Here is a 27,484-nt window from a genome sequence, read left to right as displayed (position 1 = left end):
CAGGACACGATGGGCGACAGGCAGGACACCGACGAGGGGGATCCAAAATGTAAGTATTTTTTTTCCCCCCAGGAATTTTCCTTTAAGTTCGGGGGTGCGCGCTATACGCCGGGCGCGTTATAGCAAGATAAATACGGTAATTGTATATGCTGTATTCATTGTTTTTGCTATATTTTTCCCACTAAAAATGCCTGCAATGTACAGAATTGTTTTTTTTTTTCCCACAAAAGTGGAGTAACTAATTAGGCACAAAGGGTAGTAACCTATAGCAGCCATTTAGAATGCCCTTTACTGAACCCACAACCACACAAATTGGATTTTGACTGGTTGTTTGGGTTTCTGAACTTTGTACTTTCTTACTTATTCCTAAGCCATTTAATTAGAAAAGTCTGTAAGAGACTCAAGGGTCCATTTATTTAAAAAAAAAATTGCTGTGTGAATGACTCAGCATTGACACATCCAGCATGAATAATCCCCTAATCGTCAGCATCATCTAGTAGCCATAATGTAGTATTTTGCTGAAAAATTGAGGAATTACTTAATTCTAGCCACTAGCTGGAGCTGACGATTATAGGAAAAAAACATATTAGACACATTACAGGGATTATTCATGATGTCTCCATGAATAAGCACTGATCTTGTGCGAAACGTCGGCTGTTCCCCTGTTCCTGTTTTTATGATTTGGTGATGTATTTGAATAAAAGACAACCTGGACGTTTTTTTGGAGTGCGGCTATCAATCTTTCATCTACCTTTTATGCATGTCTCTGTGAATGTTGAGGCTTTTATACAGTGTATGGTGAAGTCCCCATGGTGTATATACGCTCAACCTTTGGTCTACCAAGCATAGTGACCAGCAGCAGGATGGGATGAGTAGCCCTTAGGGCTGTTATTGAGACAGCTCTCAAGTAATAGATTTCTAAGTAAATTGCCTTTAGTTGCTATCCTACTCCTGAGAAAATTTACAACCTTTATCGGTGTTTGCATGGCATGATATATCCACTGCGTAACCACTGATATATCCACTGCGTAATTGCAATTCGCTTCATTTTTAGGTCAAATTTCACTAGTAGGTCAGTCTTCTAAGTACAGAGTAGAAAATCTGTTGCTTATGTTACTCTGTGGGGGATTCTCTGTCTTGTTTGGCATATTGGCTGATGTTTTGCCCGATTTAGTATTTTTCTTAGATTTTTTGGATGCCGATTTAGATCTAATCTGGAAACAATCTGGTGGTACAGCAGACATTACAGCACCAACACAGTCCTGATATAACATCTCCAGGGGTGGACATGGCTTGAAAATGTCTTCGGCAATAGACGAGGTCTTCAGCTTCTGCACCAAATAATACACAAGAGAACCGTTGTACAATCTAGACGATGGAAGACAAAGATAGACATATATAAAACATTTCCACATGTAACAGTTTAGTAGCAGAGAACTATAAAAACTAGACAGACTTTATAACTATGAAACATGTTGGCTGTAGACACTTTAACTTACATTGACAAAAACCAAGAGTTTCATATTGTATAAAATTCTTGTTGCTAATGATGACAAAGACAACTGTACCCCATCTCCTTTTTTAGGCCATCTGAATATCGAGCTTCAAGAATCATTGTGCTCCCATTTCAGAACACATAGTAAACCCTACATGATAGTGCATACGTTTTTCGATTGCGTCACAAATCGATGAGCTAGTGATGCAGAACAGTTTTAATCTCTCAAAATCACTGCGAAAGATGCTTATTACACACTAATCAGTGTCACATCCACAACCCTAATTCCCAAAAAGTTGGGACGCTGTGTAAAATCTACAGAAAAAAAAACAAATGCAATTATTTGCAAGTCTCATAAACCCATATTTTGTTCACAATAGAAAACATGAAAGGTTTAAATTTAGAAAATGTACCATTTTATGAAAAAAATAAGGTAATTTTGAAATTGATGGCAGCAACACGTCTTAAAAAAGTTTGGATAGGGCAACAAAAATAGGATTTTTATAACAGCTTACCTGCAAAATCCCTTTCTTGGAGTACATTACAGGACACAGAGCAGCCATAGTAATAACTATGTGGGTTATATGCCACCTATAGGTGAATGGTCACTGGTGCACTCAAAAGACAGGAAATCCCCCTCTATATATAATCCCTCCCATACAGGGAAGGGAGTACCTCAGTTTTTGTAGCAAAGCAATATTATATATATCTCATATATAATTTTCCAATAAGAGGGGACGGACCTCTGTGTCCCGTGATGTACTCCAAGAAAAGGATTTTACAGGTAAGCTGTTAAAAAAAATCCTATTTTCTTTATGGTACGTCACGGGACACAGAGCAGCCATAGTAATTACTATATGGGATGTCCCAAAGCAATGCATTCTGAGGGGAGAGAGACACAAATCAAAGCAAGCTGCCCTCAGACGTGAGGACCTATACTGCTGCCTGCAGCACACTGCGCCCAAAGGGGGCATCCTCTTGCCATCTTACATCCACCTGATAGAATTTTGAGAATGTATGCACTGACGACCTTGCAAATCTTAGTCATAGAGGCTTGGCAATGCACTGCCCATGAAGCACTGACTGCTCTGGTAGAGTGTGCTTTAACCTGAAAAGGCGGAACCCTTCTTTTCAAACCATAAGCCTGAATAATAACCTGACAAATCCATTTTGAAATAGTAGATTTTGATGCTGCCTGCCCTCAGATAGGCTTGACTGCTCTCACTACATCCGAGAGAATGTAACAATTTTTCTTCCGCAGAACGAGGTTCTTAAAAAAAAGACGGCAGGGAGATGAAAACCTGACACCACCTTAGACAGAAAGGTTGGGTGAGGACGCAACACCACCTTGTCCTTATGAAAAATTAAATATGTCTCTTTACAAGAAAAAGCAGCCAATTTGATCCCCTTCTTGCAGAGGTTACTGCAACTAAGAACACCAATTTCCTTGTCAAAAGCAGCAAAGGAATATTGCGCATTAAAAGGTCATCTTTGTAAAACCGACAAAACTAAATTCAGATCCCATGGGCACAAGGGGGCCCTAACTGGCAGAGTTATACGTGTTACCCCCTGTATAAAGGCCCGGATCAAAGAATGCGAAGCAAGCAGCCTTTGAAAAAACACTGACAAGGCCGAGACCTGACCCTTGATTGTACTCAAGGCTAGCTTCATTTATATCTCCAACTGTAGGAAAGCAAGAATACTACCTATAACATACTTCCGAGGATGCCACCTTTTGGTTTCACACCAGGAAACATAGGCCCAGATTCACAGAGAGCAAGGCGCACATTACGCCGCTGTAGAGCAAACACTGTACGCTACGCCAACGTAGCGTGGAGAGGCAAGCCTTGCATTCATCAAGCCAGTGCTCCCAACGCTGCGCCGGCGTGGGTTTTGAAGGCGCACACCGGCGTAGGTAAAAGTGGGCGCGAACCCATGCAAATGATGGGCTGAGCGCCAGACAGGTACGTATCACGAACTGTGCATGTGCCGTGACGTGGACGCATGCACAGCACCCCCCTGTGCCTGCTCAACCATGCCGGCACAACTGCCTAAGCTACGCTGGATCACTGCGTACGCCCAGCCAGACACACGTCCAACGCACAATACGCCGGCTTGTGTCCCCTGGTGCAGACCTGTGCATGTCTGTTGCCGGGTTGCACCTCATTTATGGGGAATAACTTTACGCCGGATGTACAACTTACGCGCATCTCGCGTAGCATGCGCCGGGCACACGCACGTTCGTGAATCGGCGTATTTCCCTCATTTGCATGTTTGAATGGCTAATCAATGGGAGCAGCACCATGCGCCCAGCCCATATGTGCGCCCACCCTACGCCGGCGTGTGCAAGCTACGTCGGCGGGGTGTAGCCTGTTTTTAGGTGCATGTTGGTTTGTGGGTCTGCCGCACACATACGCCGGCGCACATTTGCATTTACGTCGGCGTAAAGTGTTATACGTCGGCGTAAGTGCTTTGTGAATCTGGGCCATAGGACCTCCAGACTCTATAAAAAATGGTCCTAGAAGCCGGCTTCCTTACATTAATCGGGGTAGATACCACTGAACCTGAAAGCCCCCGCCTCTTTAGAATGTGGGCTTCAACAGCCAAACCATTAAAATTAGCGACTGTAAGGCAGAATGGAATACCGGCGCCCTTGCGAAAGCAGGTCTGGATGAGATGGAAGAGTCCACGGATCCCCTACTGCCATCTTTACAATCTCTGCATATCAGGATCTTCTTGGGCCATGCCAGGGCTACTAGAATTACAGGCTTTCCTTCCTCCTTGATCCCCTGAAGAAGCCGTGGAAGCAGCTGAACTGGGGGGGGGGGGGGGGGCACATAAATCAGTGAAAACTGATCCCACGGGGTTACTAACACATCTGTCCCATATGCAAGTGGATCCCTTGTTTTTGACACAAAGCTGTCCAACTTCTTGTTGAACCTGGATGCCAATAGATCTATGTCCAGTGTTGCCAATTTTTGGCATATGGCCAGAAAAATTTCGGGATGTAGAGACCATTCTCCCGGGAGTAATTTGCATGCCCCCTTCTCCACCCCCTTGGACAGTGGTCTCTTCCAGGACTGCTCCCCAGCCCAATAGGCTGTCATCCGTAGTTACTACCTCCCAGGTAAGCGGTTTGAAGGATTTTCCCTTCTGCAAATTTTTGGTTATCAACCACCAACTGAGACTCTGGTGTACCCTTGGGGCCAGATTCATTGGATAATCCAAGGCTTGGATCTTCTTGTTCCAAGCAGACAGAATACTGTTTTTCAACAATCTTGAATGAAACTGGGCATAGGGAACTGGTTCGAACGAAGCCACCATCTTCCCTAGCAACCTCATGCAAAGGCGAATGGAAAGACCCTTACTTGCCCTGACTAGCTGGACCAGTTCCTTTAGAATGTTGACTTTTGTCTGGGGCAAAAATACTATTTTCTGGGCCTTTAACCAGACCTAAATACTCAAGCCTCCTTTCTGGTTGCAAGGATGATTTCTCTAGGTTGAGAATCCAACCCAGGTGTTCCAGATACTTGACTATTCTGGACACAGCCTGGTCTAACCCTGCCACTGACTGATCTACCAGCAGCAGGTCGTCTAAATATGTCATTACTTCTATACTCTGGCCCCTTAGTTTTGCTAGTACTGAGAGTTGGAACTTCTGTAAACACCCGGGGCACGGTGGCTAACCAGGAGGGCAAGACCACGAACTAAAAGTGGCTCTGTTCTACCGCAAAACGCAGAAACTTCTGGCGAGTGAGAAAAATTGGCACATGCAGATATGCATCTTTGATGTCTAGAAATTCTCCTCCCCGTAGGGCGGATACGACTGACCCGATTGACTCCATGCGAAAAGAAGCGATTCAGATCTTTGAGATCTAGAATGGGTCTGACATCTCCATTTGGTTTTGGCACCGTGAAGAGATTCAAATAAAACCCTATGCCCTGCTCTTCTAAAGGGGTCTCTATTATTACACCCAGAGCCAGAGATTTGTTGCCAAATGTACAGCTTTTCGTTGCCCTGTCCCTGTTTTTTTGAGACGTGTTGCTGTCATCAATTTCAAAATTACCTTATTTATTTCTTAACACCAGTGCCTCCTGACCCTTGAAGGAGGTTTCTGATGCCAGGGAACAGGGTTTCTGATCATGTGACCGCCGTGAGTGGCTGTCACATCGCTCATATGATCGGAAAGCTCCTGATTGGAATCTGTTTACTGCCGGTTACTGTTCTGGGACCGCGCAGGGGGCATGCTCTCAGAACAGCAGTTTAAATTCAGGTACACATACATGTGGCCACTCAGCGTTAGGATCATACTCTGAGAGGCTGCCTATATGTGTACGGCTGGCATGAACAGGTTAAAATGCTAAGTTTTCTCAGTTTAAAAATATAACATATTTTCTATTGTGAATAAAATATGGGTTTATGTTGGGGGTTGTATAATCAGGATTGTGTAGGGATAATTTGGTACACCAGGGGTCCTCCAGTTGGTTAGGAACTACAATTCCCATCATGCCTAGTCATGTCTGTGAACATCAGAGTTTTACAATGCCTCATGGGATGTGTAGTTCCGCAACAGCTGGAGGGCCGTAGTTTGAGGATCCCTGGGGCACACCATAACTGACAAAAAGCGACAAACACCTGACGTGTTTCGGCAACAGCCTTAGTCGTAGCTGCTACAACAAAGGCTGTTGCCGAAACGCGTCAGTGTTTTGCTCGTCACTTTTTTTTAACCAACCATTAAAATGGCTATACTGACTACAGAGTTGCCGACTCAATCATTTTACTTGTGCGCCGTGCAACTCGCACATGTGCAGTATGAAGCAGGCTGTGAAGCCGCAAGGCTTCAAATCCTGTCTCCCTTAGTAAGGATATGGGCCTGCACCCAGAGTCGACGGACATGCCGTCTTCAGGTGCTGACATAGTGGGCCCCCAGGACAGGCAAGTGTCCTTATATTAAAAGTCAGCAGCTGCGGTATTTGTGGCTGCTGACTTTAAAAAAAATTCACCCAGGCTGGAACTCCGCTTTAATACGAGCGCGGTAAATGCACCGCAACACACCATCCTGGTGTGAATGGGCCCAAAAAAATTACTATAAATTCCCTTTAAATAAAACCAGAATACTGTAAATGTGTATTTGTCCTAAGCACTTACAATCTCCATGACTTATTTGGGAAAGGTCCTTGGCTGCCTATAGTTTTTATTATTTATAATTATGAAATAGATTATGAAGTATGAAAAATGAAAAGAAGCAGCGTATTCTGACCTGGTTAAATCCGGTACTAGTAGAGGTGTACATAGAAGATGATTAAGTGACAGGACCATCTGCAGGCAGCACTGCCATTGGCATAGTACATGTAGATCCTCCAAGTTCAGCTTCTTGTGCTGTGCACCTTCCGACTTTATCCGTTTCATCTGCTCACACACGGCTTGTGAGCCATCACCCTGAAACTCTGAAAAATAACAAGCTATTGCTGTAAGAGTCACACTGAGACTCACTTTCACAGACCTCTTGAAGGCAAATATATATATATAGCTAAATTATTCTATATTGGGATATAGGGCCTTTATAGATGAGCTTTAGTCAACATCACAACTGCTTCTCTCCCCACTCTGGCCAAAAGAAACACAGGCCACTTCCACACAGGCTTCAACTTGTATTAGGCCTAGTTCACACTGGCATTTTTAACGCCCCTCAAACGCCTATGCAAATGATACTACGGACAGCGCACAGTGCTGTTCACATTATCAAAACATGAACTTTAACCACTTCCATACAGGGCACTTATACACCTTCCGGCCCAGACCAATTTTTAGCTTTCAGCGCTGTTGCACTTTGAATGACAATTGCGTGGTCATGCTTCACTGTACCCAAACTAAATTTTTATCATTTTGTACCCACAAATAGAGATTTCTTTTGGTGGTATTTGATCACCTCTGGGATATTTATTTTCTGCAAAAAAAATAAAAAAATTACCGAAAATTTAGAAAAAATACGTTTGTTTTGTTTCTGTTATAAAACATTGTAATTAAGTACGTTTTCTCCTTCACTGATGGGCACTGCACTGACGGGCACTGATAAGGCAACACTCATGGGCACCGATGAGGTGGCACTGATGGGGTGGCATTGATGGGCACTAATATGCGGCACTGATGGGCGGCACGGATGGGCACTGATAGGCGGCACGGATAGGCGGCATGGATGGGCATGGACAGGCGGCACGGATGGGCACTATCGTATGTGTTGTACTAATGGATGCCAATCAGTGCCAAACAATGCCTGCCAATCAGTGATGCCCATTGTGGGCACTGATTGGCATCCATTGCGGCACTGATTGGCATCCATTTTTTGTGTCCTCATCCCTGGTGGTCTAGGGTGGCATACTTTTTTTTTTTTATTATTCCTGGTGGTCTAGTGCCCATCCCTGGTGGTCCAGTGGGCATCCTCGGGGGGGGGGGCTGTGCTGATAATCGATCAGCACAAGCCCCCCCTGTCACAGGAGCAGCTGATCGGCTCTCCTCTACTCGCGTCTGACAGACGCGAGTGAGGAAGAGCCGATTACCGGCTTTTCCTATTTACATCGTGATCAGCCGTGATTGGACACGGCTGATCACGTGGTAAAGAGTCTCCGTGAGAGACTCTTTACCTTGATCGGTGTTGCGGGGTGTCAGACTGACACCCTGCAACAACGATCGCCCCCGGGGGCGCGCAGCGGCTCAGAATCCTGAGGACGTCATATGACGTCCAGTCAGGATTCTACAACCACTTTGCCGACGTCAATCTGTCATTGGCGGGCGGCAAGTGGTTAAAATTGAATCCTCATGTCGAGTCTGAAAGGAGTTGAAGCACTTCAACTCCTTCCATTCAAGTCTATGGCAATGCACCGCAACAAGCATGCGGTAGTACATTACGGTTAATAATAGGAGTTTGTGATGCGGTTTTAACCATGTATACCACACCGCAAACGCGCATAGTGTGTTTGGGGGAGCTATTTTAATGCTCATTAAACGCTCATCAACCACACCTATTAACGCGCATTAACGCTATAGGCGCGTTTGATAAGTGTCAGTATTTTGAGCAAGTGTGAACAAGCCCTTAGAGTGGTGAGAACAGCAAGCTTTGACAAAGCATCTGAAGAGCTTTCAGCAAACTTTGTTGAAGCTTTTAACCACTTAAGGACCGCCTCCTGCACATATATGTTGGCAGAATGGCACGGCTGGGCACAAGCACGTACCGGTACGTCCTTTTTAAGTGCTCTATTTTTGTTTATAGCGCAAAAAAAAACAAAAAAAAACGCAGAGGTGATTAAATACCACCAAAAGAAAGCTCTATTTGTGGGGGGAAAAAAAGGACGCCAATTTTGTTTGGGAGCCACATCGCACTTGTCAGTTAAAGCGACGCAGTGCCGAATCGCAAAAACTGGCCAGGTCCTTTACCTGCGTAATGGTCCGGGTCTTAAGTGATTAAAATACCATTCAACTCCAGATTGTAAATGTTGAACATAGGAGTGTTAATTGCCACTTTAAACAAGCTGTTAGCAGGCTTTAGCGGGCTTTCAACAAGCTTCAAGAAGTGCCAAGCTAAAGCCTGCTAGCAGCCTATTTAACCGCTAGCCCACCACAGTTATAGCTACAACGATTTGCGCAGTATACGTCCCTCCTTTAAGACGTCATAGCAGGCGCACATGCCCGCCACGTGTCCCCAAAGCAGATGTACATGCCCGGCGGGCGCAATGTCCGCCGGGCACCCCGCGATCGCTCGTGACAGAACGAAAACGTGTGTGTGTGTAAACACACACATCCCGGTTCTCTCAGGGGAGAGGAGACAGATTCCCAGTCAGTCCCATCCCCCCTACAGTTAGAACACACTGAGGGGAAACACTTAACCCCTTGTTCGCCCCCTAGTGTTACCCCTTCCCTGCCAGTGACATTTATACAGTAATCAGTGGCTATTTTTAGCTCTGATTGCTGTATAAAGGTCAATGGTCTCAAAAAAGTGTCAAAAGTGTCTGGTTTGTCTGCCGCAATCCTGATAAAAATCGCAGCTCGCCGCCATTACTAGTAACAAAAAAAATACATAAATCTATCCCCCATTTTGTAGACGCTATAACTTTTGGGCAAACCAATCAATGTACGCTTATTGCGAATTATTTTACCAAAAATATGTAGAAGAATATATATTGGCCTCAATTGATGAAAAAAATATTTTTAGGGGGGAAATTCATTATAGCAAAAAGTACAAAATATTGTTTGTTTTTTTAAATCGCCGCTTTTATTTTGTTTATAGCGCAAAAAAAGAAAAACCACAGAGGTGATAAAATACCACCAAAAAAGCTCTATTTGTGAGGAAAAAAAAGGACATACATTTTGTTTGGGTACGTCGCACGACCGCGCAATTGTCAGCGACGCAGTGCCGTATGGCGAAAACTGGCCTAGTCAGAAAAGGTGCAAATCATTCATGGGGCTGGAGTGGTTAAAGTGGCAATCAACACTCCCATTAGGATCTGTGTTCAACATTTACAAACTGGATCTGAATGGTACTTTGAAAGCTTCAAAAGAAGCTGTCTGAAAGCTCTGCAAATGCTTTGTCAAAGCTTGTTGCTCACACTGCTCTTATACAAGCTGAAGCCTGCGTGATTCAGCTTAAAAACAAGTCACATAGTGGCCACAATGAGTCAACTACAAGTCAATTACCCGTATATACTCGAGTTTAAGCCGACCCGAACATAAGCCGGGGCACCTAATTTTACCACAAAAAAAACTGTGAAAACGTATTGACTCGTGTATAAGAATAGTGTGGGAAATGCAGTAGCTACTGTAAGTGAAAAAGAGGGTCAACAATGCCCATTTGTAGCCTCACTGTGCCCATTTGCAGCCTCACTGTATCCATCTACAGCCTCACTGTGCCCATCTGCAGCCTCACTGTGCCCATCTGCAGTCTCCCCGTGCCTCACTGTGTCCATCTGATCTCCCATGTACTTTTGATCTCCATGCTGCTGCGGTCGGCGGCCGTCCACTGTAACAAAGCCCCGCCTCCTCGTCCATGATGGACGGAACACTAAACACTGATCCCAGCATTGTATCAGTGTTCCAGAACTGTCTAAATCACACGACTGGCTGGCCAGAATCCTTTATTATTCCATAGCAGATGGAATGGAAGACATACTGTATGCAATTGAAAGGTAATTTAGCTGTTTGTTCTAAAGATTGTAATTTGCTGGTAAGTGGAAGCATGTGACCCCAACCCCCTTGAAACTGCCCCCCACATGTTTTAAATATCAAGAGGTTCAAATGGGGACTGGAGTCATCTGTGCCCCCCCCCCCTTCTTTAAATATGTATTGTTGACAGTTACCCAACAGACAAAACTGAACTTCAGGAAAAATATATTTATAAAAATAAAATAAGAACAATATTCAACTTCTCCATTTATAAAGCATCCTGTATTCCTTTTCTCTGTATATAAGCTTTCTCTGAATGGACAAGGGGAGGCAAGGGGGCAGATGAATGTCAGAAACCCCACCTTATCCATTCAGAGAAAGCCTTGTATTCTGTGAAAGGAATGCAAGATGTTTTCTGAATGGAGAAGTTGAAGAGCAAGTGACCCCTATAATCGCTGTACCATTGGTGGAACTCATAGCAGCTGTCCCTGAAGATCAAAGTGGCTCAACACAATGAAGATTTTTAGCACCTCCAGTAACCGTCTGAATATAGTACACCAAGAGTAAGGCCCCGTACACACGGGAGGATTTATCCGCGGATACGGTCCAGCGGACCGTTTCCGCGGATAAATCCTTTGGAGGATTTGCACGGATTTTGATGCGATGGAGTGTACTCACCATCGAATCGAAATCCGCGCCGAAATCCTCTGGCGATGACGTGTCGCGCCGTCGCCGCGATGATGACGCGGCGACGTGCGCGACGCAGTCATATAAGGAATTCCATGCATGCGTCGAATCATTACGACGCATGCGGGGGATCCCTTCGGACGGATTGATCCGGTGAGTCTGTACAGACCAGCGGATCAATCCGTTGGGATGGATTCCAGCGGATAGATTTGAAGACATGTCTTCAAATATTTATCTGCTGGAAATCCATCGCATGGGAGAAAAATCCGCGGAAACAGATCCGCTGAATTGTACACACCATAGAATCTATCCGCTGAAACCGATCCGCTGAGATTTTTCAGCGGATGGATTCTATGGTGTGCACGGGGCCTTAGAGGTCACTAAGCTGGACCCAGCACATGGCCCAAATAGCTTGAGTTAAAGTGTTACTAAACCCACAACAGTAAATGTGCAGAATAGCATGCTTGTTACAGTATTCTCATTGTGGAACTTAGGGGGTTAATCCTTTGCATTGTGTAAAAAGACTCTTTGATCTCTATGCACACATACTTCCACTCCTGCAGGGTCTCTCTTGGCAAGGCCAGATAAGACACAGTGAGGGTAGTACTGCTGCACATGCTCAGTTTGGTCTCTATTGCTGGAGAGAACATTTGCTTGTTGATCAGAGCTAGCCAGGTCACATGGTATGACATCACACATATGGGCATGTATACAGATCCTAATTGACAGCCCAGTCCCTCCCTCCTCCTCCATGCCCAGTAACTATGAAAAAACAGTGGATGGGATGTCGCATCTTGATTGATGGATGATCCGCCTCTCATAACAGCATGAGGACAGGCTGAAGTGGAAATCTCCTCCCACCTGAACACTCAGCACTTGGGCAGACCCTGCAGTTTATCACTGTGGGGGGGGGGGGGGCAGATGAAATATTTTCATATTACTGGTTTTAGTAACTTTAAGGTTTGCTGCCAACAGTGCAACACATTGTGTAAACAGACTGAGATAGATAACAAAGGCAAAGTCTAGTTACATACCAGGCCTATTCAAATTGCCATAGATCTCTCCATAAACAATTCCTATAAGGACAGCTTTAAAATGATGCATTTTCACTTTTGGGTCGGCGTGTTGGATCCAGTAACACAGAGCAGCCAGTGTTAGGTGGTGAGCTGGAGGTACGGACTTCAGATCAGTCATTTTCACTTCAATGGTCCTTAAGAGGAGCTTTAAGCTTGTGGCCGAGGAGAGCTGAAAGTTGGAACACAGTTTTCTTTTTTTAATAATAACAGACCTATTTGGGATCTATACTCTCTCAAAACCAAGTACACCAGAATTTACTTCACTCACTGAATATTTCAACCAACGAACTGCATTGTTTTGCCAGCAGTGCTGGTGCAACACAGTGTACCCGCGGTTTTCATAGAATTATATTAGATTGCGCATGTTTTGGTGCGTTTTCTGAAAGCGCACTAAAGATGCAGCATGCAGAACTTTAGGTTCGGTTTCAGAAAACACACCAAAAATGTGCAATCTAATGGAAATCTATGGCAAACCATGTTCCAGTACAGTTCTGTGCAGGAAAAAAGCAGCATGTACTTTTTCATGTTTCATGTGGATTATGCAACTGCAATCCAGATAACCTACCTTCTATGCAATTTGATACAAAAACAAGTTGTGTGAACAGGTCCTTGCACATTTTAAAAAGTGGGCATGGAATTCAGGTGTGCTTAAAGCAATTAAACCTCAACCTACCTGCATGTTGGCAGCTTTTTTTACCCCCCTGCACACCTTGTTCTGCAACCTGCACAAACGTGTATCTCACATTAACACACATACATTGGTCTTTAAAGTGGATGTAAAGCCACTCTCATTCTTTCTAAACTCCTGCCATAGTGCTGATCTATAAGGATATAGATGTCTCCTGCATGTATCCTTACCTGTCAAATGTCTCCCCTCTGTCTGTTATAAGAACTGAAAAACTGCAGATTCTGTGGGTGGATCTGTTGTCTGGAGCTTGGTGGGTGGAGTCGTGATGTCAGTAGTCTCCCCCCCCCCCCCCAACCTCTACACTCCCCTTGTCAACATGCATTTTTTCCTGTGTATTACTTACACTAAATTCTGCTATGATCACTAACATCCAGTCAAAATCCAGAAAAGTAACCACATGACTTCAGAAAAGAAGGGTGGGGGTGGGAATTAAAAAATAATGCCTGTCTCCAGGCTAGTGCATGAGATATGTAAATAACCTGTCACTCACAGCAAGGGGGCGAAACGGACCAAGGTTTTTCTCTGTTAGGCCCCTTTCACACGGGACGGATCAGTAATGACCTGCCCTGTGAACCTCCACTTGCTCAGCGGGGATCGCTCCGTTGATCCCCGCTGAGCCGGCGGATGACAGCGCGGTCCCCACACACTGTGCAGGAACCGCCCTGTCTTTTCTCCGCTCTCCCCTATGGGGGGGAATCGGATGAACACGGACCGTCAGTCCAGACGGATGGAAAAGTAGTCTTTTTCTCCGTCACACTTTGGCGGATCGGAGCGGATCGGATGTCAGTGGTCATGTCACATTGGCACTTGCCTTACGGCGCCAGGGAACAGGGCGGAAAATTGACAGTGTCTCTCTCGTCTCTGTGAGATGAGCTCATGTGATAGGCAGAACAATGCGTCTCTCACACAAGCTGATCTAGGAGGAGGGCGGGACTTTTCTCACAGCGCGGCCAAAGTTTTCACACTAAGCTCCGATACACACAGCGGGAGATGCCTGCTGTGTGTGAAGTGTAGAGGAGGAGGGAGGGGAGAGCTGCAGCCACACTGGCAGTGTGTGTGATGTCTCTCATGTCACGCTGCCCCGGCGGCCCCTCCTCTCTTCTCGTCCATCCTCATTTGCTTGTGACATCAATTAGGATGGACGAGAAGAGAGGAGAGGCTGCCGGGGCAGCATGACATGAGAGAATTTATCACAGATGCTTCCTGCATACTGGCTGCCAGGTAAACGCTGTGCCCCAATATGCCCCGATGTGCTCCAATATGCCGCGATGTCTGCCAATATCCCCTGATGTGCCATGTGTCCCGAGCCCCAGTCTGCTGTGCCTCAATTTCGTGTGTCCTGATGTGCTGTGCTCTGATGTACTGTGACCTGTGCCCTGATATGCTGTGCCCTTTACCCTGATGTGGCCTGGTGTGCTATGCCCTGATGTTCACTGTACCCTCCTGTGCCCTGATGTGTTGTGCCCTGTGTGTGTGTGTGCGCGCGGGGGGGGGGGGGAAATGCACCTTTGCCCGAGTTGGCAAAAATCCTTGCACCGGCCCTGCCCGCGGGAGCCGCAACTAATGGCATGATCGCCATTAGTAGCAGCAAATATCTCCTAAACCATGTAGGTTTAGGAGATATTTCTTGTACCTACAGGTAAGCCTTAATCTAGGCTTACCTGTAGGTAAAAGTGGTCTGTAAGGGTTTACAACCACTTTAAAAAGGTAATGTTACAGAAAAAAACATCAAGTATTTTAAAATTTTCATATTTAATATTTGAAGTGTTTTTCCATTCAATGAAGATTTTTTTTACTAACTTGCTATGTGTCTCTAAACTTGCTATAAAATATTGATAGTCAATTCCCTGCACAATGTCAAGTTTCTGTGATGTAAAAAAAATGAGACAAAGATAAATAATTCTAGAACCTTTTCCACCTTTAAATGTGACCTATAAACTGTACAACTCAATTGAAAAACAATGTGAAATCTTTAAGAGCTGGTTCACACTGGGGCAGCATGACTTGCCGAGCGACTCTGCAAGGTGATCTGCCCACGACTTCAGAGGCGACTTGCAAAATGACTTCTGTATTCAAGGCTGGACAGGGACACAAATTTTGCCCTGGACTTCATCCAGACTGGCCCACTTTTACAGGTCTCTCCCATGGCGGCCGGACAATCCAGCCCACCCCCACCCCCCACCGGCCAGCCAACCCCGATCGCCACCAAAGCCCCCCCTCCCCTAGCCATTAGCCTAGGAAGGAAAGACAAGGGGTTTGAGTGCCTAGGAAGCTTATGTCACAGCTGTGTGTAGCCGCCGTCCTTACGGATCATATGATGAGCTTCTCAGTGCGACTCCCGAGGAGCATGTCTGTATTCAGTCATGCTGAGGCTCCATTCACACCTAGGCTTTTTAACGCCTGAAGCCCGTAGCTAGTGCAGCCTGCAATACGCTGGAGGGGTGATTTAACATTGTCAGCTATTGAGATGGTTCACATCTCCACGCCGAACGCTGAAACGTCGTACGCCTGAAGCTCAAAACAAGTCCCGGACCCTTTTTTTCAGGCGGCTTTCGGCATAGCCGACAATGTTTCAATCACCCCTCCGGCGTATTGTAGGCTAAAAATGTTTTGTCACGGCAAATCGCGGGACAAAACTCCGCAATTTGTCACGGCAAATCGCAGTACAATACGCCGCGTTCAGGTGTGAATGCAGCCTGAAGTTAACTAGCGAGGGAGAGGAGGTGAACGTTGCGGGGAGGGAAAGGAGGTTAATGCTGCGGGGAGGGAGGGACAGAGGAGCAGAGGGGGGCGGCAGTCTGCTGTCACTGAAGCCGGCCCACTGAGCCATCGGCCCACCGGGAAACTCCCAGTAGTCCCGACGGCCAGTCCATCCGTCTGTATTGAAGTCAATGCAAGTCACCCTGAAGTCGTCCCAAAGTAGTACAGGAACCTTTTTCTAAGTCGGAGCGACTTGAGTCACTCATATTAGATTGGTTCCATAGTACAGAGCGGAGCGCGACTTGTCAGGTGACTAAGTCGCCTGACGAGTCGCCCCTGTGTGAACCGGCTCTTAGGGGAGTAGAAGTAAAAATAGAATAATGTGGTTGCATAAGTGTGCACACGCTCTAATGACTTACCCCTGGAAGATTTTGAAGTGAAAGATCTTCATTACAATCTTCAGAAATGAAACTGATCTCTACTTTTGATCTTCTCACATTAGTCTCCAATCTGTCAAACTCTTCAACAAATATCCGCTTAGGCCTCTTACTTTCTTGAAGTTCAGCCTGTGAGCTCTGGTACATGTTTAGTAGTAGCGCATAGACCACTTTACGAATAGGCTGTGTTACCAAGTGGGCAGACATCCTCTTAAAGTCCTCGACCTGCGCATGAAGAAATACTCTCCTTTGTACCAAAGCATCGCTCAGCAATGGAGAGAGAGATCCTTTTGCTAAAGCGTTTTGAACCCAATCCGGCAAGCTTAGCTGCACTGCAGTGGGAGAGACGTACAAACCTCCATGAAAAAATGGCTGAAGGTTGACCGTGTCATTAAGGTTATATTCTTCCATGGCTGAATAAAGGAGCTGTCTGACCGACTCCCGATCCTTCAGGTTAAGATACTTCAGCACATTCTCCATGGCTTCCTCTACATCTGCAAATCTAGAAAGCCAATTTAACAGGCCTTGAATCTGAACATGTTTCCGGCCACTGTTACTCACATTTCCTATCGGAAAATGAACCTTACTAAAAAAGGTCTCCAAAGCCCGTAGGCTGATGTAGTCATTGCCAGTGAGAACTGCAAAAAGAGGCAGCAAAGACATATTCAAGTTGTTAAAATAATTGCACAATCTCTGTGCCGAGAAACTGTGCGCTGGTATATAACAGTCTTGGCTTTCTTTTGTGGTGCCAATGTTTTTCCATTGAAAGGAGTTCTGGGGACAATAGCCAGCCTTTATTTCAAAGATACAGAAATCGCTGTCATAGGTCAGCACGGGGCAGTTCCACAGATTGGCTAGGGCAACTATTTCTCGATCGGCTTCTGCGAAACACTGGACAAATGGCACATTCAGCTTTTTCAAGACCTGCAAAAATACCTCCCTTATGAGGAGAGGAAGCACGCAGCCGCCTTTCCCGGTGGACAGGTTCGCTGCCATCCTGATTTTGTCCTTGAAACGTTCCTTTTGGGTTTCCAGTTTCTTATCCGATATATCACAGCCTCCATCGCACACAACATAAGCTTCTATATTGCAAACTGACAAACTTTCAAAGAACTTATTAAGGATGTCTGTAAATGCAGCATAGTCCCCACCATGCACAAGGTCCAAACCAGAATCAAAGTATAACTTGTGGTACAAATTGTTTCCATCAATAATTAGTTTGGTGTTTCTCATCTGCACATTGTTGCAGAAGTTTCTGTTTGACCCCACAAAGCTCATTAATCCCTGAATTCCCATTCCGACAATTATTCCGGCAGATCTGCAACACAGAATAATGCAGCTTATTAACAACACATATATAGATGTTTCCATATAAAGACATTTTGTGTGTATATATATACACATACATACATACATACATATATATATATATATATATATATATACACACAGTGGATATAAAAAATACAAACACCCCTAAAATGTCAGGTTTCTGTGATGTAAAAAATAAAAAAAAAGAGACAAAGACAAATCATTTCAGAACCCTTTCCACCTTTAATGTGACCTATAAACTGTACAACTCGATTGAAAAACAAACTGACATTTTTTAGGAGGGGGGGGGGTAAAAATAAATAAAATAATGTGGTTGCATAAGTGTGCACACCCTCTTATAACTGGGGATGTAGCTGTATTCAGAATTAAGCAATCACATTCAAACTAGAGGTCGACCAACATATCGGCCGATATTTTGCCTTTTTAAAGATATCGGCATCGGCCGATTATTATGTCTTGTCTGGGATCTGAGGCAGGGGTGTGCTGGGTGGAATTCTTCCGCCCGCCCGCTCAATGTCATCACGGCCGCTGCCTGCGGACTTTTTTATTTTTTTTGTGTAGGAAGTTGGCAGCGGCGGCCGCCGATTGGCTGTTAACGGCCGGCGCTGCATTCTGGGATTTGTAGGCAGGGGGGGGGGGGGTGGACGTCCTTGCGGCGTAATTAGGAGCAATGCACACTGGGAGATTTCCACGGATGGCGCATGCGCCGTTCGTGAAAAACGTCAATCACGTCGGGTCACACAACATTTACATAAAACACGCCCCCCTGTTCCAAATTTGAGTTAGGCGGGCTTACGCTGGCCGATTTACGCTACGCCGCCGCAACTTACGAAGCAAGTAAAGTGCTTTTAGAATACAGCACTTGCCCGTCTAAGTTGCGGAGGCGTAACGTAAATCGGATACGTTAAGCCGCCGCAAAGATACGCGGACGTACCAGAATCTAGCCCACAGTATTTATCTCTAGCTAGAATCCTGCATGCTAAGGGCACATGTTTTTGTCTGAATAATCATCTCTTGTGCAAGAAAATGGGGAGAATTAACAAAGAGCAGATGATGAAGTGCAACCCCCTTTGCTAATTAGGAGTGATCAGTTGTCCGTTTTGCCATGTCTATGACAGACACTACAGACCCTGCAAGCTCTGCTGGTGTATTGTAATCACTATAGGGACAGAGAGAGGGATGTGCGTTGTCTGCTGACAGCTCACATCTCGTATGTCAGGTAACACCTGGCGAGGATCTGCAGCAGTTTATATATGGAAACCTGCAGCTTTCCCTCTGTCAATTAGGTGCAGACCTTGTGACAGTTTATATTACACTGTGCAATATAAACTTGTATAGGTGGCGCTTATAGACCGGAAACAAGTCAACCTGCTTAGCTAATGTGGCTCACGCCACGCCTTATAGTTTCTTGTGCCATTATAATGACTAAAGAAGCGTAGGTAATTCCCTGGAGTGAGTCTATTGATCCCAGATCCTGATAATATAAAATGTGTTCATCATTGCAGTCTCCAAAATGACTGATAAACATAAAATGTCAATGTGGATCTATTTTATCATTCTGTAAAATGTCCACCAGATGTCGCCCTACTCCAATTTTAAAGGAGACATCGCTGTATTATGAAACATTCAGCAGGGCATGGTTAGACTGACCTTGCACTAAAAACACGTCTGCTGCTCCTATGCCAAAGTAGGCAACATACACGTTAAAAGTATAGATGAAAAAAACATGAAGAACTAAGGGACATTAAGTTCCACATTGGTACTACAAGTCCCAGTATTTCTAGCTATACATGTGCACATATCAGAACTTCATCAGAATAGACCCTCCAGCCAGACACTTTCTCTCTTTCAGACCACTATGGGAGCAGGACTTGTAATTAGTAAAAGTCTCTGGGAGGCACTAACCTGTTCCTTCCTCAGACTACAATAATAAAGCTACGCCCCGGAGGTCTTCTTATATGGATTTCATGTGTGGGTCTCTGCATTGGGTCATCTGATTAGAAAAAAACCCTGAAGGGGAACAGACATGACATGTAAACTAAAAGAACCACAATCAATGCACAAAAAAACACTCTGGCGTTGATTTACTAAAACTAGAGAATGCAAAATCTGGTGCAGCTCTGTAAAGAAACCAATTGGATTCCAGGTTTTAATTGCCAAAGCTTAATTGAACAAGCTGAAGTTAGGAGCCAATTGGCTACCATGTACAGCTGCACCAGACTTTTCACTCTCAAGTTTTAGTAAATCATCCTCAGTATGTCAGCAAAATTGAAATATTAAAACGGATTGAGGCTGGGTTCACACTGGTATGACACGACAGTCGTACTACCTTCGATCCAATTTTGCCCTGCGACTTAAGTCTGACATGCGTCCGACTTCAATGAACAGGGATCCGACTTTGATCCTTGACAATACCAGGCACTGTGTCTGGTATGAATCTTGAGGGGGGAACTCCAGACAAAATAAAACAGCATGGGTTCCCCCTCCAAGAGCATACCAGGCTCTTTGGTCTGGTATGGATTTTAAAGAGAACCCCCTACGCCGAAAAAACGGTGAGGAGGTCCCCCCAAAATCCATACCCAACCTTTATCCGAGCATGCAGCCCAGCCGGTCAGGAAAGGGGGTGGGGACGAGCGAGCGCCCCCCCCTCCTGAACCGTACCAGGCCACATGCCCTCAACACCCCAAAGCACCTTGTCCCCATGTTGATGAGGACAAGGGCCTCTTCCAGACAACCCTGGCCATTGGTTGTCAGGGTCTGAGGGCAGGGGGTCTTATCGGAATCCGGGAGTTTAGCTTTCAGCGCTGTTGTACTTTGAATGACAATTGCGCAGTCATACAACACTGTACCCAAACTAAATTTTTATCATTTTGTACCCACAAATTGAGCTTTTTTTGGTGGTATTTGATCACCTCTGGGATATTTATTTTCTGCAAAAAAAAAAAAAAAAAAAAAAAAAATTACCGAAAATTTGGAAAAAAAAAACGTTTTTTTTTTGTTTCTGTTATAAAACATTGTAAATAAGTTTTCTCCTTCACTGACAGGTACTGATAAGGTGGCACTGATGGGCACTAATATGCGGCACTGATGGGCGGCACGGATGGGCACTGATAGGCGGCATGGATGGGCTTGGATAGGCGGCACGGATGGGCACTGATTGGCGGCGCGGATGGGCACTGATTGGCGGCATAGATGGGCACTGATAGGCGGCATAGATGGGCACTGATAGGCGGCATAGATGGGCACTGATAGGCGGCATGGATGGGCACTGATAGGCGGCATGGATGGGCACTGATAGGCGGCATGGATGGGCACTGATAGGCGGCACGGATGGGCATAGATGGGCACTATCGTATGTGTTGTATTAATGGATGCCAATCAGTGCCAAACAATGCCTGCCAATCAGTGATGCCCATTGTGGGCACTGATTGGCATCCATTGTGGAACTGATTGGCATCCATTTTTTTGTGTCCTTCTCATCCCTGGTGGTCTAGGGTGGCATACCTTTTTTTTGCATCCCTGGTGGTCTAGTGGGCATCCCTGGTGGTCCAGTGGGCATCCTCGGGGGGGCTGTGCTGATAATCGATCAGCACAAACCCCCCCTGTCACAGGAGCAGCCAATCGGCTCTCCTCTACTCGCGTCTGACAGACGCGAGTGAGGAAAAGCCGATTACCGGCTTTTCCTGTTTACATCGTGATCAGCCGTGATTGGACACGGCTGATCACATGGTAAAGAGTCTCCGTGAGAGACTCTTTACCTTGATCGGTGTTGCGGGGTGTCAGACTGACACCCTGCAACAACGATCGCCGCGGTGCGCGTCCCAAAATCCTGAGGACGTCATATGACGTCCAGTCAGGATTCTACAACCACTTTGCCGACGTCAATTTGTCATTAGCGGGTGGCAAGTGGTTAAAGTAATTTATTAGGCAGCTACGGGGGACTCTTCGCGACATCAGGGGACTCTTCCGTTCTTCTCCCGCTGTTTGGTGTCTTCTGCCGGGCTCCTCCGCTATTTTCTGCTCTCTTTCTAGCTCTTGCCCGGTCTTCTCCATTGTCTTCTTCCGATGTTGACACAACGCTCTCTCCCGCTGTAATGCCGTGTGCGCAACAACTTATATTGGCATGGGGCGTGGTCACCGGGTGATGTCATCCAGTGACCCTGCCACTTATGATGTCACTACCCAGGGCATGATGGGACAGTGACATCATAAGGGGTGGGGTCACCAGATGAATCACCCAGTAACCACACCCCATGGCAATATAAGAAGAGAAGAGCGAAGAAGACAACAGAGAAGACTGGGAAAGAGCTAGCAAAAGAGCCGAAGATAGCGGAGGAGTCCGGCAAAAGACACCAAACAGCTGGAGAAGAACCGGAGAGCGTGGTGAGAGCGGAGAAGTCGGAAAAGACCCTCAAAGTTGGAAGAGACCCCAGGAGCTACCTAATAAATTACTTTAAAAACCTGTGTAGTGCGTTTTATTGTTGACACTATTTTCCAGGTGAATAGGTAGGTGTACAATGTACCCCCATACTCATTCACATAGGGGGGGGGGGGGCCCTTTCTAAAGGGGGCTCCCAGATTCCCATAAGCCCCCCGCCCGCAGACCCCAACAACCAATGGCCAGCCGGGCTGCGTGCTGGGATAAGGGTGAATGAAAACACTTGCTCACTGTGGCCATTCATAACTGAAGCATAGTAAACTGTTTACTGTGCTTCAGTTTGCGAATGAATAGGAAGCCACTCAGCGCAGAGCACTTCCCATTCATTCACTGCCCCGAGCAGCTGAGGCTGCAGAGAAAGCCATGTGTGTTTGAGTTTTGGGGTGCACACCCCTATGCCCATAGGAGAGTCAGAAAACCCCTCCTACAAGGTTTTTAACCAGTGCTTGGCTGGACACTAATAGAAGTCACAAGACTGCTAATACTGTTGATGAGAAAAGGTATTTAGTAGAACTGCATGATTCTGGATAAAATGAGAATCACAAATTCTTTGTTTAGAATAAAAATCACGATTCTCGCGGCGTAACATCCTCTTTCTCATTATAAAAAAAATTGGGCTAACTTTACTGTTAATTCTTTTTTAATTCATTGAAGTATATTTTTTCCCACAAAATTGCATTTGAAAACTGCTGTGCAAATACAGTGTGACATAAAATATTGCAACGACCACCAGCTGGCTATGCTGCTTTTAGCATCTTAGCCGGCTGCCCACTATGCATGTGCAAGCTACGCTTTCTGAATGGTCCCGCAGTCTTCTGGGACCTAACGTGACCCAGAAGCCTGTGGGGAGGGGAGGAGAACTTCTGTTCAGATCGCCTAGGCCAGTGATGGCGAACCTGGGCACCCCAGATGTTTTGGAACTACATTTCCCATGATGCTCAAAGACACTGCAGAGTGCATGAGCATCATGGGAAATGTAGTTCCAAAACATCTGGGGTGCCAAGGTTCGCCATAACTGGCCTAGGCAATCTGAGTGGAAGTGGGAACGGTTAAAACAAAATACCCCCCCCAAAAAATTATATGTGAAATATGGTAGAGCAAGGGGGAGGAGGACTGGAAGCAGAACTTGCCCTTTTAGGTGAAATTCCACTTTAAGTCCCCGAGTTAGACACCCTGTCCTTTTTTATATTGCCATCTCTGTCACATTGGGGAGATTTACATTCACTTACTGTCTCATGGGAAAAACAGGAAGTAAGAGGAGAGGGACATGAGGGAAATCCTTGGCTGTCACCAGGGCTAGTGTCTCCATTGGTAGGTTTCCCCTATACCCAATCTACGCTTACTTGAAAAATCTATTTTCTATTGTGAGTTGTGTGTGTCTGCTGGCCATCTCTTTCCACAACTTCCTGATGTTCTATCGAGAAGTGCCCCTAATCTAATAGTGCCCGCGCATGCGCAGGATGGAGCCGCACTCCAGCCCATTTGCCGATCAGCTGAACTGACGTGACAATGGCGCATGTGCAAATCTGACAGGAGAGAGACTATCACGGACACTATTGAAAGCAATATACAGACCGAAGAGACACCGTAGTTCTAATATTGTGCCTCGCTGTTGTGGCGTGGGGTTTCAGTCTGCTCAAGGTTGCCTTTTGTCAGTGTTACAAAGCAGCTTTAGTGTCTTGGTCAGCGCCTGCTGCCTGTGTCTAAGAGCCCTTTCACACTGGAAACGCCTATAGCGGAGCGTTAAAATAGCGGTAAAACACCGCTATTTTACAGTGTTTTTACAGTGTTTTCAATTCATTTCAATGGAGAGGGGCGTTTTTGGAGCGTTTAAATAGCGCTATTTTTACAGCGAAAACGCACCAGTGTGAAAAGGCTCTTAGGGCGGGTTGCAACACAGAAAAAACCCGCCCCTCAACAGCGAGGCATAATGTAACAACTACGGTTTCCCTCCACTCTGTATATTGCTTTCAATAGTGTCCATGAAATTCCCTCTCCCGTCAAAAACGACCTCCTGTGATGTGCGCTTGCGCCATGGTCACGTCACTCCAGCTGATCGTGAAATCAGCTGGAGTGCGGCCCCTTCCTGCGCGGGCACTATTTAATGGGGGGCACGTCTCGATAGAACACCGGTATGCTTTGCAACTTCTCCTCTGCTGTTTAATTTCTAAAGACTACATTTCCCATGGTGCCTTGTTGCCTGCAAACAGTTATTCCAGAGCTGACTTCATTTTCTAAAACTCCTCCTCTCAGTGCCTCTGTAGTTTAGAAAGCAGGTGTTCTGTCAGAATTGGCGACCCAATCAGATTTAGGCCCCTTTCACATTGAGGCGTTTTTCATGCGGTACAGCGCTAAAAATATTGCTGCTATACCGCATGAAAAAAACCTGCCCTGTAGTGTTCAATGTGAAAGCCCGAAGGCTTTCACACTGAAGCGGTGCGCTAGCAGGAGCGCTCCGAAAGTCCTGCTAGCCGCATCTTTACTGCGGTATAGGAGCGGTGTGTTCACCGCTCCTTCCCATTGAAATCAATAGGAAACCGCGGTAATACCACGGTATTAACCCTTTTTCGGTCGCTAACGGGGGTTAAAACCTCACCGCTAGCGCCCGAATAACGCGGTAAATACGACGGTATAGCAGCACTAAAAATCGCGCTGCTATACCACCACCGCGGCTATATCCCCAATGTGAAAGCAGCCTTTGGGATGAGCTCCGGCGTGTTCACACACTCCACGTGCAGAGCCCGCCAGGAAGTCGGCACTGCGCTAATCACAGGCAGTGAGACATTTCCCAATCTCTGCAGCCGCGCATCGGGGCAATGTCTCCCTGCCTGTGATTAGTGCAGCGCAGTGCTGACTTCCTGGCGTGCTCTGCACGTGGACTGTGCGAACACACCAAAGCTCATCCCTAATCAGATTAGGTAACGGAAGTGACATTCTGCCGTTATCGCATTTGCCGTTGGAGCGCATTGCGCATGCGCAGTTGGCCGTCACATGACTTCCGCAGCATTCTACGATAGGCAGCAGAATATGCCAACACACCGGCTCTGTGAAATAAGTGACACAGCAGTGCCTAACAGTGACTACATGTCACAGAATTCAAGGAAGTAATTGTGCGGGGGATCTTCATAAAGTTTGTTTACAAACTTCAAGATCCTTCAGATTATTAGCAGTTGTCTGGAAATAATTGAAAACACAATGTGGAGATGAATATATATGATTTGACATTGTGACCATAGATATGGTTTGATGTGATTTTAAATAAAAGCTGCCACACATAGAGGAGCTCTGTTATTTCTATCCCCTCACTCAGCTCTGTGACACGGTAAGTCTGTGTGTCTGCAGAACCACCCCGAGGACAGGGAACCCTCACCCTCCTATACTACAACAATCTCTCTACTCACAGCCTTGGGCTCCAGGAACACACTCTGAACACTCACAGACACCAGCACGTCTCCATGCTGTAAACACACGGCGCACTCTGATGACGAAAGACGTCTGCCGTATGTCAGAGCCATAGTTTCTATGGATACCGAGGTGTAAACAAAGCAGTCCCAGCAAGCCTACAAGAACATTTTAATAGAGTTTGGAAGACACAGAGGGATCTCTGAGGTAATCAAGTCACTTATCACTCTGTTTAATATTATATAAAGCTGTTCTTACCGACAACTATATTGTTCAATTCCAATAGAGATACCTGCTGATTCATGACATGTGTGCAATGTGTGTATGAGGAAAGGCTCCATTCACACCTGGGCATTTTGGGATTGCAGAGGAATCACTGTGATTCTGCCCACAATCTCAAAACGCACTGCAAAATTCAGGTTCAGGTGTCATTATTTTCAATGGCACCTAAAACACAGTGCAGTTTTGGCGCAGGAATCACATCGTGTGAAGTTTGTTGCCCAAAAAGGAGCAGGAGCTTCTTTTGGGCAACAAGCTTCATGCAGTGCGATTTGCCATGTGATAAATCATGTGACAGTCACAGCAAAACCACACAGCGTTTTAGGTGCCACCTAAACCTGTGTTTTTGCGATTGCAGTGCGTTTTGAGATGGCAGACAGAATCTCAGCGATTGTGCTGCGACCCCAGGTGGAGCCTTAATTAAAGAGGAACTGCAGTCTGCTCACATTATTTGTAATAAAAACATCTTTGCCATTCTAAAGCTTCCCTTAAACCACTTTGCATATTACTTTATATACTGTGGGCCAGATTCTCAAAGAGATACGACGGTGTATCTCCTGATACGCCGTCGTATCTCAGAGTAAGGCCGGTCGTATCTATGCGACTGATTCATAGAATCAGTTACGCATAGATATGCCTAAGATCCGACAGGTGTAACTGTGTTACACCGTCGGATCTTAACTGCAATTTAAAAATGGCCGCTGGGGGCGTTCTCGCTGATTTACGGCGAGGATATGTAAATCAGCGAGATACGCCAATTCATGAACGTACGCGGGCCCGACGCAGTCACTTTACGTCGTTTACGTAAGCGTTTTCCCGGCGTGTACTTACCCCTGCTTCTATGAGGCGCAGCCAATGTTAAGTATGGCCGTCGTTCCCGAGTCAATTTTTTTTTTTTTACGTCGTTTGCGTACGTCGATTCACAAAAGCGCTGGACGCAAGTTACGCTCACGCCGAAACCAATGACGTCCTAGCGATGTCATTGGGAGCAATGCACGCCGGGAAAATTTGCGGACGGCGCATGCGCATTTAAATCAGCGCGGGAACGCGCCTGATTTAAATACTACACTCCCTCTAGCCGCGGAATTTGAATTCCGCCGGGGGATTTACGATCCGTCGCCACAAGTTTTGAGGTAAGTGTTTTGTGAATTACCCACTTGCCTCTAAAACTTGCGGCGGCGGATCTTAAATCAGATAGATTACGCGGATCTAAAGATACAAAAAGTGTAGCTGCTGGCTTTTAATAAACACACACTCACCTGCTCCACGTTCCAGCGACGCGCCGACCGGGGCTCCGCTCCTCTGCCCCCCTCCCCGGCCGGCGTCTTCATCCTAAGTGTGGGCACCCGGCCGTGACACCTTTCGGCTTCACGGCCGGGCACCCACTGCGCATGCGCGAGCGGAGCTGCGCTCTCTCATTGGACAGGCGATCGCATGGGATCTGTCATGTGTCCCAGGCGATCGCCTACTGCAGCCCCTCCCTCTAGGCGATTAAGCTATTCGCCTACGATGCCCCTCGGCGGAAGGAGGAAGTGGGACAGGAAGTCCCACTCCTCCTGAAGCCCCCACTAACCCCCCAAAAAAATTACATGCCAAATGTGGCATGTAAGGGGGCTAGGAGTGGGTTAAGTGGAAGTTCCAATTTTGGGTGGAACTCCGCTTTAACAAATATGCTGCAGAAATCTCCCTTCACTGAGTCTGTCTGCATTAGGATGACCACTTTTCCAAACTACCATTCAGGGAGACCCTCCCTTCCCAAAAATCAGCTTGTGCTGTAACGAATCACAGCACAGTGA

General features: G+C 46.1%; 2 protein-coding genes across 3 annotated transcripts in view; one reads left to right on the top strand and one right to left on the bottom strand.

Annotated features, from left to right (window-relative positions):
- Positions 1 to 221: 221 nt before the first annotated feature.
- On the bottom strand, positions 222 to 25,541 carry ASTE1 (asteroid homolog 1). 2 transcript variants are annotated; one of them, XM_040353039.1, is made up of 6 exons: positions 25,409 to 25,541; positions 19,475 to 19,579; positions 16,220 to 17,555; positions 12,371 to 12,581; positions 6,757 to 6,943; positions 222 to 1,368 (listed from the first exon to the last, which is right to left on the bottom strand). In XM_040353039.1, exons 3-6 carry the CDS (start codon positions 17,531 to 17,533, stop codon positions 1,074 to 1,076), a joined length of 2,007 nt encoding a protein of 668 aa, XP_040208973.1. In that variant the 5' UTR covers positions 17,534 to 17,555; positions 19,475 to 19,579; positions 25,409 to 25,541; the 3' UTR covers positions 222 to 1,073. The 2 variants fall into 2 exon arrangements, with proteins under 2 accessions (XP_040208973.1, XP_040208974.1); XM_040353040.1 differs by lacking the exon at positions 19,475 to 19,579.
- Positions 25,517 to 27,484, top strand: part of NEK11 (NIMA related kinase 11) — a 340,812-nt gene continuing 338,844 nt past the window's right edge. Inside the window, exon 1 of the mRNA XM_040353041.1 lies at positions 25,517 to 25,616. The gene's annotated coding sequence lies outside the window, so the exon portion shown is untranslated. The remainder of the gene's footprint in view (positions 25,617 to 27,484) is intronic.

This window comes from Rana temporaria, chromosome 5 (assembly GCF_905171775.1).
Source record: "Rana temporaria chromosome 5, aRanTem1.1, whole genome shotgun sequence".
Taxonomy (NCBI): Eukaryota; Metazoa; Chordata; class Amphibia; order Anura; family Ranidae; genus Rana; species Rana temporaria.
The sequence above is the reverse complement of the archived record's forward strand: the minus strand, read 5'-3'. Positions and strand labels throughout refer to the sequence as shown.

Bases quoted from the DNA above. Each gene is read 5' to 3' on its own strand.
- ASTE1 (XM_040353039.1), bottom strand. From the start codon at position 17,533: ATGGGAATTCAGGGATTAATGAGCTTTGTGGGGTCAAACAGAAACTTC. The intron at 6,944-12,370 runs GTATGTAACTAG...GTTATTTTTCAG, and splicing joins TGGCAATTTGAATAGGCCTG to AGTTTCAGGGTGATGGCTCA. The intron at 1,369-6,756 runs GTCAGAATACGC...TCCATCGTCTAG, and splicing joins CTAGTACCGGATTTAACCAG to ATTGTACAACGGTTCTCTTG.